Genomic DNA, 14,428 nt, shown 5'->3' with positions numbered 1-14,428 from the left:
CGAGGTACCTATTCTGATGGTGCTATCCAGATGAATGCCAAAGAGGGACACGATCGGAGACAAAAGGTCGGATGGTAGGTCATTTCCACATTGAAACTGTTACCCTTTAACTGTCTTTTGCAGGTCCGCAAGCCAATCTGGTGAAGAGTAACATTCGGCAAGCTCCTTCATGCAGGCCTCAATGGCATTGACGTGCTGCCTCTGAGCTCCGATGAGCTCCTTGTCGGAGGATCCACAGTTCAGAAGACTTTGACCAAAAGTCACTGCCGTTGAAACGAAAGCGATTGCCCCAAAACCTCGGCTCAGTTTAGCGAAAGTCTGGATTAAAAATAAGAATAGTTTATTGAATTAAATTGAATTATAATGGACAATTATAACAATTACGGTTGTTTATAGTAACGTCACTTGTAACTAAAAACTTATCAAAAATCACAGAGCTTAACCACATGGGAGGTAATTAACGGTTGTACATCGAGTACCACTGACTTTTCACCAGTACATAGTTATAAATTCTTTGCTGCTCAATGTTGCGCAGATCCGTTACAGTTTTACAAACACGCTCGTTGTTGAAATGACTCTTTGGGGGTGCTTCTAGCAGATTTCCCTTGGTAAACCACTTCAATTCCGCAAAGTGCTTTTTGACACTGGCGCGCAAGGCAGCGCCACTGAATACCGGTTTCTGGAATATCTCATACATGTTCTTTTTGCCATACTTCTGGTGAATCTGATGGACTGTGTGCTCGATATCTGACTGCTTACAATAGTATATGTACCACAGCTTCCTCTCGGGCTCTCGAAGATCGGTTAGGCTCAAAACGCCAAAAAATTCCACCACAAATGGACTACATTTTGTTGGAGCTGGCTTGGGCTTAATGTAGAAAATACATCTCAAATGATTGTCCATTTCTGCGTCGGCTGGAAGAAGATTATTTATTAGTCATCAACATTAGCTGACAGTGTTGCGCCCACGAGTTTGTGTTACCAGTATTTATGTCTTTTTTGCTCCCTGCCATGTTCGTCTTCAGGCTATGATAATACTTGCTGAAATGGTCCTATCAGAGGATTTTTATTCTGCTCAAATGCCAAACCACCATCAAATTTCAATAGACACGCAATAGCTAATATTGAACTTTTGCTTATGTTTATTGTCTTCAATTTCACAATGTAGTATGAGAGCTTTCAATACTTCAATAATAAATGCAACCCTGGTTATCGATAACAAAAAAAAACAGTCGAATCGGGCGGTACACGATCCAAATTAAATATATTTAAATATGAATGTTTACCAATCTGCACGACATGACGGTAGGTGCGTGAAGGGTTTTTGACATTGGCTAATAATGGACCATCCGATAAGTGTTCTACTATGTGTAGAAGGCTGCCTGCTATATCACCCATTCATTTAAATTGTAATCCTCGAGTGGCGGTGATGCACCCATACACCTCTATAGTTCGCAAATGATTAAACACGAGCATGAATTTGTTTTCGTTTTCTTTTTGCTGTTTACATACAAATACATCGCTAATCTTGTTCTGGGCATATTACGGTTGTGCTTGTTAATTGCTTAGTTAAACAATTTGAATAAGGTCCAATGTTGTTCGCAAACGGGTTTTCTTATTGGCTTGGCTTGTGGGACGTTACTTTCGGACTTAGAATAAACGTGTAAGTGTAATTGTATGTATGGGCAAAGGTGTTCCGCTTGGTTTAGATTAAAGGAGACGCGCTACTTGGCCAGATAATAAGGAGGCCCTGGGTTATGGGCCAGGGCGTAGACGCGCCTCGGACACGCAAGTGTGAGACTACAGATTCACTTCGAAATGGGGGCAAACGACGACAAGTGTTTTTGTGTTGTAGAGGGGGGTCGTCTACTCCAGAAGAGTGATTTCTTCCTTGACTAAAAATTCAACAACTTCCTCATCGACCTCATCGGTTTCCAAGTTATCAGTGTCCACATCTGCAAAGAGAAATAGTTAATTCATTAATTATTCCATTGGCAAGGATTAAATCCCAAAACTTACGTCCTCGGAGCATGACGCGACGACTCTTCTGTTCCTTCCATTCGCCAATGCGCTTGTTGCGATACTCCATGAAGGTCTCGCGCAGCTGGGAACGCTTTTCGAGCAGCTCCTTGGAGGCGCGTGTGAGTCGCAGGCGATCCTTCTGTTCGAAGGCGGGATAGTACTTCTTCAAGTTCTTCTTGATATCCTTCTGTTTTTCCTCGCTGAGGAGGGTTGGAGGCCTGGGACGCCACAGGAACTGCACAAAGTTCTTCAGAATGGTGCGCTTGATAATGCGCCCCTGGAACGTGTACATGTTGAAGCCCGTGTCCTCCTTCACCTTCCACGAGGAGACGCCAGTGACCACATACCGGCCAGTGGGGTCCCACTCAACCTCGGATGCACGGAAATGATCGGGCGACGCGCTGATAATGTAGTCATTGGTGGAGTCCACAAACTCAAAGGTGCCCATGGTCAGATTGGCCATCACTATGAACTGTCCTCGCGGAGACCAGAACAGATGCGTGCACGACTTCTTCTCCAGACGCTTGACCAGACTGGGTTTGACGCCCTTGTTCACCTCGTAGAAGCTCACGTTGGCGGAGTTCGGCTCGCCGTGGATAATGGAGAACTTGTTGCCGATGGGCTCCCAGGCAAAGGCCAGGATGAGCTCCCGAATCTCCACCGAGTCCACTGGCACCTCCTTCTCGCGCATGTGGAAGATCTCAAAGTTATAGAACATGCCGAGGAACTTTACGTCCAGCTCCTTCTTGTCCTTTTTCAACTTGGAGTAGCGATCCACTTTGACGCACAGATAGTCACCGGATTTCTGCCAGTGGAGCTTGCAATCGGCCACATGGAATAAGTTCTTGTTGCGAGTTTCTCGCTTCTTGGGGATCTCCATCAAGGTGACTCGGGCAGGTATTTGATTCTGCTCCTCCACCCAGTAGGCGATCACATTGTCCGTGGGCGACCACGAGAATCCCCTGATGCCGGGAATCTTGATGGACTTCAGATCAAGCAGATAGAAGGAGGGCGTCTCATAGATGTGGATCGAGTTGTCTCCCATCCTGCCCACGTACTTGTCGTCGTGCGACCAGCGGAACATGGACAGCACCGACATGCCATCGGCCACAAACGAGCGCTTCTCAGCGCCCGTGCGGATGTCCCAAATGATAATCTTCTGGCCAGTGGGGGTGGGGCCGTAGGTTACCAAATAGTTTTCGCAGGGCGAGAATTCCACGAACTGGGTGCCAGTGTGTGGGAACTTCTGGATCTTCTGGAAACTGCTGCCGCCCCAAATGGCCACGCCGGGCTTGTGGAACGTCACCACATAGGTGCCCAAAGGCGACCACTTGACAAAGGTGTCAGTGAACCGCTCCCTTGTCTCCAGCTCGTTGGGCTCGGGCAGTACATTCTGCCAGAAGCCAACCTGTACGCAGTTCTGGGAAGTTTCCGCAGCCACACAATATTGGTCGTACCCATCGGGGTCATTGATGAAGTTGTACAGATCGCTTTGCACCTTGAAGGACTGCACAGTGGGCGGTTCCCACTTCTCCGGGATGTTCTCGTACCTTAAAGAGAAAAGAACCATTTAATTTGTGTGCCAAGGAAGCAAAAGGATGCCTTACTTCTGGAAATCCGTAAACAAATTGACAGCAAACGTATGGTTCTTGTCCAGACGATGGTTGTTCAGTTTCTTGACAGCCTCCTCCGCCATGCCGGCATGCTTGTACTCCATGAACGCATAGCCCTTGGTCTTGCCCTCCTCATCGACGGGGTAAACTACATTCACGATTTCGCCACAGTGCGAGAAGAGCTTGTTGATGACCAATTTCAGTTTTTCCAGACGCACCGGCTCCACCTTGGGGATATTGTCCACCACGACAACGCTCTCAACACCGTCGGCCTCGGAAGGACGCTGCGCAAGCATGTCACCGAGCAGATCTGCAATACATTATATGAATTATTTATATTTTCGCACATTCATCGCATCATTGAGGTTAGTTTTCCGCGTGTGCTGCGCTGGCAGGCCCGGAGCCGGAATTTGTAATTACCTTCATCGCTGATATTGTCCACGAAATTGGGCGGATCATCGAAATTGGGCTCCTCATTATAGTCACTGTCGTTCGTATCGCCACCGGAATGGTCCTCACTCTTCTTTTTAGCCATTTTCAGCGATCTATTTGCAATTTTCCGTCATCAAAAACACACGCACGAATTGAAAAGAAAGAAGTGTGACCGTTGGTTTATCGACGGGATAAAACATACCGAATATTCTCATATTCGTAAAATATCGAATATCATATTCCTGAATTGAGATATTCGATGTAAATTTACTAGTATATAGTTATAATAAGTATATAGTAATAATAATAATTAAAATATTTCCTATAAGATAGGTGGGGAAGTCAAATACATGATACATACAAAAGAAGAAAATAAATAAAATCAAAGAAATTGGTAATTAGTTAGACGATTTTTCATCATTATCATATATCATTATTATCATTATCATAACGAGTTGAATGAAAAATTCAAATACAAATTTGAAAAATATAAGGTCATAAGGCTTACAATCCATAAAAAGGAGTATATAATATAATCGAAACTGATTCTTCAAACGGATAAAATTATTTGTTTAGTGTTAAAAGTCTTTGCAAGCTGGTAAATTAAAATAGAACATAAAAATCGAGGAATATGATTTAAGACTCCTGTATATTTTTTGTAAATGAGAAGGTATATTTTGATATACTATATCGATAGTTCCGCTGAAAACTCGGGCTGGGAAAACATCGATGGTGGCCACTATCGATGGTGGATGGATGTTAGGTATCCCAGATTACCCTAGTAAAATAGTGAAAATAGTTCCTCATCTGTATTTCTAACGCAGTCTTAACGGCAGTAACGGCAGTCTGATATAAAATGACACAGTAAAACTGCAATTATCTGTGATAGTCAAGGCGGCTTAAAGGCTCTGAAGAGTAATAAATCCTGAATGAATGAAAGAATGAAGAAGAATGAAGAAAGAAATACTGGACAATACCTTAACGAACACCTTTATGGTGCACTGGATACCCGGTGACAAGAATATTGATATTAAGAAAAGACTGATATACCAGCCAAATATTTTTAAGTGTTTAATTTACCTCTAATAATTATAGTTTGTTAAACTCTTACACACTTTTTAACTAAGCTTCATATTTTTTATATTATAACAACATATCCAATGCAATGCCTTGCATGCCCTCATTAAAAACCATCGGTAGTAACAGTCATCAACAAATATCGACAGAAATACCGAACATGTCAAGAAAATATCGACAGCCCCATCATCGAACTGAAGTACCTGGTCAATGCAGATTCATCGTCGTGCGACCAAAAAAAAAAAAAAGAAAAAAACAAAGAATTGGAAAAATTGTATTAATTGTGTTACAACGCCCATTATAAAACAAAATAACCATTACAAATACGTCGCGCGAGGTGCATCAGCAAATGCCACTGAAAGGGCCGGGCTTTAGGAGTGTCGAGGCAGAACATGATTGTTAGGAATTTTCATATTTGTTGCCTTTTGCTCCATGATTGTGTCTGCCTTGGTGTGTGCGGCTGCGTGTGTGGGTGCGTGCGAGTAGTCAAACAAAAGTATTAAGCAAAAGTTACATACATATTTTGCAAAGCGTTCATTTCGACTCGTTTCGAAAGGCAAATCGCCCACGCTCTTGCGACAGAGCCAGAGCTCGGACGAAATTCCAACCTACGCAAAATGAAAATCAGAAACAAGAGAAAAACAGTGCAAAAAAGGCGATGCTGCAGGCAAACAATTAACCATTGATGGAAAATCTGTGAAAATATGTAGCTATACTGCAATATTTTAGCATGAATGTATGTATATGTGTATTTAAAAGTGAAATATGTAAAGGCAGCAACAGCAAGCATCATCAGTAGCAGCAGCATAGGCGAAAATCTTTATATACACACATGGAGAAATCGCCCAAAAACTTTCTGCGCAAGCCAGCCCTGAGTGGGCAGCCAAGAGCGAGAGAGAGAGACAGATGCAGATGAAGGCAGAGGCGGATGGATACAGCAGAGCGAGTGTGTGGGAGAGCGAGCTGTGCTCCAGTGAGAGAGATACAGAGAGAGAGCCCCAGCCTTGATGGAAATGTATGAATGAATTTTCACTTTTGCCAATTTTATGTTAATTATAGTCAGAGCTCAGCGAAGATAGCAGCACAAGCACAAAACTTGTCGAACAATAATGATCAGAAAAGTGTTGGATTAGTTTTCCTCGAGGTTTTTCCTTTATCTTCAGCTGCTCGTCTCTCAAATACCTTCCACACAGACTCCAGAGCCAGCTTTTGTTGGTTGCTCTCCTCTCAATTTTCGATGCCTCCAGTGCCTGTTACATCTTTTGTTGCTTGGAAATATCCCCTCTCTTCGTGCGTGCTTGTGCATGAGTGTGTGTGTGAAGTTTTCCAATGTGCCTGTCTACACGCCCACATAAGTGGCCCTGCTTGTGTATTTGGGAAAGTAGAAGTGATTCCGCAGTTGGCTCTGATGGCTGGTGCTTTCTCGCTGCCCTCGTCGTCGAAGCCCAATAAATAGCAATATATTAATTGTTAATGTTCTTTCAGTGAATAAACCACAACTAAACAGTTCAGACAACAAGTGTGCCAAAATCAAAACGAAAATAGTGAACGAAAAATAGAACAACCGATTGCAAAAACCCCAAAAGGAGAGGAGTGCTTCCCGTTTTTCCCCAACCCGTCTGCTGTAGCTGCTGTTGTTTTTGGTTTTATTTTATTTTTGGAAGTTTGTGCAGCAGCAGCTCTGAATGTCTTTATGCTTTAATCATGGTGTATTTTGCCACCAACAACAACAACACCAACACAATACGCTGCTATATTAAAATCTTTCTGATTACGAACCATGACAGAAGGACATGAAAGGTAAGTGTTTCCAATATCCCTCCCCATACCATAATTTGTTCACAATTGCGTAGCAATCCCCTCATCAGTCCCTCTCATGAGCTGGGTGGGCATTCACAGGCTTAAGTCGAGCCTGATCGCATGCGTATCCAATTGTGTCCAATTAATTGCTGCAATTGTACGCAATTCATGATGGAAACGCTTCTTAGTTGCAGTTTTTCCTCAATGAACAAGACACGACACGCCATCCACATGAATTCTGAATGAACTGTGTGGTGTGGGTGATTCATTGTCTGCCTGGGCTGCTTGCTGCTTTGCTTGCTGGCTTCGGGTCCGCCGGATAAGTCTCCACATAGTCTGTCTGTCGCCACATTTAATGAATGAAATGAAACGCCCCCGGACGACTGATGGTTTCCCTGCCGTATTATTGTCTTTTGCTTGCCACAGTTTAAAGTGTTGTCGGCGATTTCCACAGATGATGTCATTGTGTCTGCTTTATTATTGCTATTTTATTGTGTGTTCTTAAGTACACATTATCGTTGCGGAAAGGGAAGCCTGCGCAACAAGAACATCACACCCAAGGCTCCTGCTAGTTTCATTCATGTTGTACATGAATATAATAATATATAATACATATAATGAATTAATTTGCACGATTGCCTCTCCAAACATGCATACTTATGCATTTGCAACCGGGTGTCCTAGCTGATTCCAATAGTTCTGTTTTCTATTAAGAACCCCGTATGTCCGTATTGAATGGAAACCGTAATCGATGTTACGAGTATTTTTGCATTGGGAATGGATTTGCCTTTTAAATAACTAACTCTAACGGTATCGGGTATCGGAGGTACTGAACAGCGCACCCATGAAATGACTGACGACAACCACGCGACAACAACAAAAACAACAAAAATATGCAAATTGATGCTGACGCAGTTGTTGTTGTTGTCTGTCGAACAACTATTTTAGCTGTAAACTGTATTGTGTATTGTGTATTGGAAGGTTCTATTGTTGTCGTTGAGCTCTGTGACAGAGTGTGTGGGTGGCCAAAGCACACAAACATACTGGGCGCACCCACCTGCCCCCCTCCTCGCAACTCCAATACATGCACACACGCACACTTGCGCCGTTGTTCATTCATCATTTGCTGCTCCTGCTGCAGCCCTGCTGTAGTTGTGTGTGTGTGCGCCGTTGTGTGGGTGTCGACGCAGTAAACGCAGTTGGCAACACTGTTTCGGGGAAAGCTTTATGGCTTTGAAATAAATAAAATAGGTCTTCATTAGTGAATATTTGTAATAGAATGTGCAAAAGGTGAAGAGAATTGCATATTGCCCTATTTATTTAGACTAGAACTTTTGTGGGCGACAACCCTCAGTCGTCCGACAACTCAATGCGCACACACACGAACACGCATGCAACTGGAGCTGCCCCCACATTATATGGCTATCTCACTTGCTCTATTTCCTACGCATGCGCCAATCGGAGGGGAGAGCTTCCAAAAATATTGATGGACTTTTAGTTTCAGCTTGAGGCAGGCTCTTCTGCCTATGTGTGTACAAGTCTGCCCGCATATGTATGTATATATGTGCATAATTATATATGTACATATGTAAGTTGGGTTGGAGGGAGTTATACCTCGGGTGGCAACTCCTATTTTATTCCAAGGCTTTCTTTCGTTCGAAGAATTGCTTGAGATGGGTTGCTGTGCAACCCTTGCTGCATCCAATTTCATTCACACTCTCGGAAATCCTTGGGTCTGCTGACGTCGTCGCCCGCCTCCGCATTCGCCTCCATGGTAGTGCAGCCTGAATGAAAGCTGGTGCATTGCCTGCCGCCAGTCCTTGACATGTCCCTGGGTGCTGTGACGTCGACTCTATTCCGGGGACTCTATTCAATTCATTCTGTAAAACTAACGAAACTAGGACAAGTGTAGGTGTGTGTATGCATGGCGACACATCAACGCGCGCACACCAGCACCAACACAGACGCGAGCACGACCACTCTCATCCATACAGGAGCTGTAACTTCGCTGAAGCTTTTTTCATTGAGGAACTCCAGAAGTAGAACTCCATTCGGATTCAACTGCAGAATGTATTCAAACTTGTGCGCAGGTCGCTGGACGAGTTCTTGTCGGAAGCCTTTGGAACCTTTGGAGTCATTCATAAGACTAGAATTGGAGTTGGTGCCGCGAATTGCAAATGAATTCTGAGAATGAATCGGAATCCCAAACCGGACGTTTTACATGCAAGAGCCACTATCGAATGTGGTTTTGCACTTTTGCTACCCTTAATTTACACTCTTCTCCATAGCTCCGCTGCTCTGCTCTGTGCGATGTATTTTTAAACCGAAGGACTTGTAGTTATTTTTAGTTTATGTGGGCTCTTGTTGGTCTCTTTTTTTTCGGTGCTGGTGCCCATGACCAAGCCTTTGCCCCTGCCCTTGCTCATGGATGAATCAGTCCTGCAAGCAGGTGCGCCGCCTTGCTTTGGCTTCCTTGGCCTGCCGAAACAATTAAATTAGCCGAATTAAGGACACTTTTAGGTTATCCATTCAGTCAGGGATATATGCAGATATAGAGGAAGCCTTGAGGGTCCGCTGGACAACATTCGTTGCCAGACACTGGTGGCTACCACAATGGCTACGGTTTCCTATACCAAATTGAGCTCAAAGCGCAGGTCCAGCAGGTAGAACATTTTAGGAGTCTGTCATCTTCAACTTGAATGTGCTTGGATTAATGCTGAAACTAACAATATTTTCGTTTTTATTTTGAATCTTTTTGCAGCGAATTCTTAGTTACAGTACGCGCACAGGTAATGACCAGAGACGAGAGTACCGAGGGCTGGCTACCGCTGGCCGGGGGTGGTCTGGCCAATGTTTCCATACGGAAACGGGCTAGGCTATCCCCACTGGCATCGGGTCATGACTACATCATCTATGGGCAGAGGATATCCGATCAAAGTGTGAGTACATCCGGCAAACTTATTGAAAGATCTCGCATTTGAAACCATTCTTTCGTCTGTCCTGCAGGTCATATTGAGCTGTGTCATCAATCGTGATCTAAAGTATTACAAAGTAATGCCAACATTTCATCATTGGCGTGCCGGCAAGCAGCGCAACGGCCTCACATTTCAAACGGCCGCCGATGCGCGAGCCTTCGACAAGGGCGTGCTGCGCGCCTATAATGAACTAATTGATGGTAAAATCCAGTCCCTGGACACAGATTCAAACGACACACTTGTAGTTGCATGCTTATACCCGACACACGCCACGCTCCTGGCTCTCTGCTTTCTATCACGCTCTCTAATGCTCTCTGAAATCCTTATTTAAGCTTAAGCTTTGCCTGATATGACTCCTATGCCTCTTTCCCATCTTCGTCTCTGCTGTCTTTCGAATTTGCTTTCATTTACTAATGCATTTATATCTTTTTTCGTATGTCTTATGCTCTATTTTTTGCCACAAAACAAATCAAAATTTGTCAAAAAAACCACACACAAATCATTGGAATTTGATCGATTTGTTTCAAAAACTCAAACACAAATCGAAAATCTAATCTAATTAAATGTATAATTTCAAACGAATTGGTAAGTGTTTAATGAGGCTATACTCGAAATTAGTTTACAATTTGCTTCATTCACGGATAAATGTGTCGATACATAGCCCCACACGTGGGACTGTCCAGCTCTTGGCTTCTTCATTTTTAGATCTTTCTATGCGCTCTATGCTCTCAACTATCTTCTACTTTAAATTAAATTCTTTTCACTTATAAATGCTTCAACTATTCAACTATTGCTGCTTATAATTATTAGATCTGCTTATATAGAATCTAGATGTTTGTGGTTTTTGCGTTTGCTAAAGATTATTTGTTTTTGTTTAGGACTGGCCAAATCGAATCCCACAATTATATGCCCACCATTGACCAAATATGATTCGGTTGGTGAAGATGATGTATTCATGACCCTGGACCTACCTGTGGAGAGCGAGAGTTTACAAAAGATACATTCAAGCCCCGAGGGCAGCGAGAAAAGTCACAGTACGTACTTCCCCATCAATATACCGCAGACGCGGGCTGCCATTGCGAGGCAAGTGCTAAACCTTCCATTCGCAGAGAGCAAGGACAGCTACAGCAACAATTCCGATTCGGAGAAGCTGCCAGCGGCACCAATCCACTACATATCCACGGACAAGACATCAACAACAACAACGGCCCAGGATGGACCACCGTCGTCGACTGCACCGGCACCGGGTGCCGCCCAGATTGCGGCCAGCGAAAATTACTCTTATGTCACGCTGACCGCGGTCCACCACGACTATAACTATCCGGTGGTGGACCAGCCGGTGGGGGCACAGGTGCTAAATGCACGCCGCGAGTCGATCAGTGCACTGAAGAAGCGCAACGCACTGGAGGCGGCCCAGGCGATGGCTGCTGCCCAAACGGCGGGCACGGCCGGTAGCGGGAAGGCGCTGCAAAAGCAAAACGTATCGGACATACTCAAGAAGGAGACACGTCTGCGGTGTCGCTACTGTCATGAGCTGTACAGCGAGGAGTTCAACCGGCGCGGGGCCTGCGAATACGCCCCGGACACCTTCCGCACAGGCTACGAGTGCATCTCGGGCATGGGGTGTGCCAGGTGCATGATCTACCACTGCATGAGCGATGCCGAGGGCGAGACGGCCCAGCATCCGTGTGACTGCAGCGTGACCGAGGCCGGCTGTACCAAGCGCTGGCTGGGCCTGGCGGTGCTCTCTCTGTTCGTGCCCTGCCTCTGGTGTTATCCGCCGCTGCGGGCCTGCCACTGGATGGGCATCCAGTGCGGCCTCTGTGGCGCCCCACACAAACCGCATGTCTGACATTTGGAGGCCAGATTGCAGGGACAGTACGATGACGACCCCAGGCCCAGAAGCGAACTCCACAAGCACAAAAACCAGCAGCCGAACCACCAAAACCAAAGCAAAAACCAGCTAAACCAGCAGCACCACCACCGCTGCCAGACGGACGAGCAGGCCAGAGATACCAAAAGTCAGACGCTGTGGCGCCCCAAGCCTCGCCAGTCCCAGCCACAGTCGCAGCCTCAATCGCAGCGGCACTTTTACAACTGGGAACTGTCGCAGAGCCTGGGCGCCCCACAGCAGCAGCAGCAACAGCAGCCCTCGTACCTGATGCAGCCGCGTACCAGCAAGGCAGCCCAAAACGACTATGGCCGCCTGCTGTTCTAAGTGAAGAAGTATGTATCGCTTTTTGTGCGATTTTGGGAGTTGCGAATCTGGCGAATCCCTGTAAACTGTACACCATATGATTTGCCATAATTTATTGTACATACAATAGAAAGCAAGCGAATTTACGCATGTATTTTATATATAATACGAGTATACATACATACACACACACAAATACAATATATATTTTATAATTGTAATTGTAATTTATTATTAGTGCTTATCTCTCGGTTAATTATACATTTGTAAAAACAGGCTATTCTTTTAATTCGTAATATTATCATTTATGTATCGTATATCGTATACCTTACTGTATCGTATGGTATCGTATCGAATTGTTTTTCTACCATCCCAATATAAATACATTAAGTTTGTTCATTTTAGTTTTTAGTTGATTAGGGATTACAGGAAACTCACATTTGTGCACGATTCGAGAACTTGGAGAACAGTATTAATGCCGAGGCAGCGGCAAACAAGGACTTACATATATATATTGAATGGTGAATGAGACTTTCACAATGTCCATCGCTCAAATTGCACGATAAGCATGAAAAATTCAACCTGATGCGTCTTACACGACATGATGACACGCAGCACACAAAATACACACAAACCCAAAACCCTGTCGCATAAACAGCCTTTCCACTAACTAAGATACGAGTTACAAATTGTTTTTGACTCAGTATAAAAGAGCTAACGTTCAATGCTCAACCCACGTGTCCTCTGGCTGCTCGATTAACTCTTCACTTAGACAGGTTTTTGGTTAAAAAATATTAAGCATATTGTTTGCCTTCGAAAAAGAATGATTTTGACTCTTTCTAGGGCTCATGAAGATTCAAAATATTTCTTTTGCCAACAACAACAAATTTTAATTTCCAACAAACGTTTATGTTGAACCAAAACAGACGAAACAAATCAATGGAAAAACAAGAAAGAGCATGGGGAATACGAGAACAGTAGCATTGAACTAAGTTAATCTTTTGAAATCTAAAATCTTAATAGTTGTAGAACGAAAAACAATTTGTAATTTGAAGGGAAACGCTGGAAGCTTTTGTGCCGTTTATAAAATGGCCAAAAGCCAAGGCATTTCGTGGAAAGGCTGGACACACGAACGAGGAGGGGCACAAACATCAGAAACCATAAACAATTGTAAGTGTTTCGAAAGAACAAAATCGAGGGGAAACTCTATATGCAGCTATATATGTATAATATATAATAAAAAAGAAAACTTAATTTATTTCTTACTATATAAATATTGTTGTATGTACTAAGTCAGTGACGAAAAACAAAAGAGAACTTCATACAAAACAAAAACTACTTGAATGGAAAAAAGAAAACAAAAATCGCATATTTATTCGAAAAAATAAGCAAAGGTTGTGCAAAAAACACATTAAACAAAAGCAACAGAATATTAAATTATAAAGAAACAAAAACAAACAAACAAATTAATCTATAAATGGAAATTTGTAAGTATGTAATGTATGTATGTTTGTAATCCATGTATGTACAACATTTAAAACGTTTACGAAACCTACATACATATGTCAGTGTGAAAAGAAAAACTTTGAAACATTTAAAATATTTGCGCAACTTGACGAACGGAAAAACTAAGATGAAACTAATAACTTAAAGGAAATATACAAAACACGCAGAACAAGAAGTACAAACTGTTAAATATATACTTTACGATTACCTTACCTTACCATGTGTACATATACTGTAATTACATACTTCGAAAATTGGTAACCTAACCTCTGAATGTTATTGCTGGCCACCACCAATAAATACTCTTCAACTCTCAAATATTTTTCAAACTAACACACAATCTGTAAGTAGCTCAAACGAAACGAAACGAAACGATCCACAAAACGATCGGACCAGGTGTCAACTGTTGCAAAAAAAAACCCACACAAACAATTTATTGAATAATTTTCCTCATGTCGAGATTGAAATGCCCTTTGCCAACTTCTCTGTATTTGAAGTTGTGTCATGCTGTCACCACCACCACCCCCATAACCCCCATAGTTCTGAATTCAATGACAACGTTTGCCCAATTATCCGCATATTACATACTCATATTTTAAAGAAGAACGAAGTTATGCAGGGATGTTGGTACATATATGTTGTATGTCGAAAAGAGATATGTTAAATGCAAAGGGATGGTCAAAGTAAAAAATAAACAATATATTTATTCATGTAAATGTATTTGGAAATGTGAACAAACCCGAAAAATACAAACAAATAAAACACACAATTTAATAAACAATGTAAAATACAGTTTTTGTGTGTTT

The 14,428-nt window shown here is 43.1% G+C and overlaps 3 protein-coding genes across 4 annotated transcripts; 1 reads left to right on the top strand and 2 right to left on the bottom strand.

The window, feature by feature from the left end:
* Window positions 1-323: 323 nt before the first annotated feature.
* LOC117578521 lies at window positions 324-14,427 on the bottom strand. Of its 2 annotated transcripts, none has more exons than XM_034264066.1 (2): window positions 14,418-14,427; window positions 324-920 (listed from the first exon to the last, which is right to left on the bottom strand). In XM_034264066.1, the coding sequence occupies exon 2, from the start codon at window positions 902-904 to the stop codon at window positions 458-460; it is 447 nt and encodes a 148-aa protein (XP_034119957.1). In that variant the 5' UTR covers window positions 905-920; window positions 14,418-14,427; the 3' UTR covers window positions 324-457. The 2 variants fall into 2 exon arrangements, with proteins under 2 accessions (XP_034119957.1, XP_034119956.1); XM_034264065.1 differs by lacking the exon at window positions 14,418-14,427 and adding an exon at window positions 983-1,166 and having other exon boundaries at window positions 324-915.
* LOC117578515 (eukaryotic translation initiation factor 3 subunit B) lies at window positions 1,480-4,229 on the bottom strand. Its single transcript, XM_034264060.1, has 4 exons — window positions 4,056-4,229; window positions 3,630-3,945; window positions 2,020-3,572; window positions 1,480-1,955 (listed from the first exon to the last, which is right to left on the bottom strand). Exons 1-4 carry the CDS (start codon window positions 4,168-4,170, stop codon window positions 1,867-1,869), a joined length of 2,073 nt encoding a protein of 690 aa, XP_034119951.1. The 5' UTR covers window positions 4,171-4,229; the 3' UTR covers window positions 1,480-1,866.
* On the top strand, window positions 5,385-12,740 carry LOC117578516 (sprouty-related, EVH1 domain-containing protein 2). The gene is given in 6 exon segments (XM_034264061.1): window positions 5,385-5,542; window positions 6,630-6,944; window positions 9,706-9,883; window positions 9,951-10,119; window positions 10,798-10,953; window positions 11,029-12,740. Coding segments are annotated over 5 exon segments (1,632 nt in total). The 5' UTR covers window positions 5,385-5,542; window positions 6,630-6,924; the 3' UTR covers window positions 12,138-12,740.
* Window position 14,428: the final 1 nt, after the last annotated feature.

The sequence above is a fragment of the Drosophila guanche genome, unplaced genomic scaffold (genome assembly GCF_900245975.1).
Source record: "Drosophila guanche unplaced genomic scaffold, DGUA_6, whole genome shotgun sequence".
NCBI classification, from domain to species: Eukaryota; Metazoa; Arthropoda; class Insecta; order Diptera; family Drosophilidae; genus Drosophila; species Drosophila guanche.
Note: the sequence above shows the minus strand (reverse complement) of the source record. Positions and strands in the feature narration are given on the sequence as shown.

Coding starts and splice junctions, on each gene's coding strand:
- LOC117578515 (XM_034264060.1), bottom strand. CDS start 4,170: ATGGCTAAAAAGAAGAGTGAGGACCATTCCGGTGGCGATACGAACGAC. Junction 3,946..4,055: donor GGACAATATCAGCGATGAAG/GTAATTACAAAT, acceptor AATGTATTGCAG/ATCTGCTCGGTGACATGCTT. Junction 3,573..3,629: donor TTGTTTACGGATTTCCAGAA/GTAAGGCATCCT, acceptor TTTCTCTTTAAG/GTACGAGAACATCCCGGAGA.
- LOC117578521 (XM_034264065.1), bottom strand. CDS start 1,013: ATGGCAGGGAGCAAAAAAGACATAAATACTG. Junction 916..982: donor CAAAAAAGACATAAATACTG/GTAACACAAACT, acceptor ATCTTCTTCCAG/CCGACGCAGAAATGGACAAT.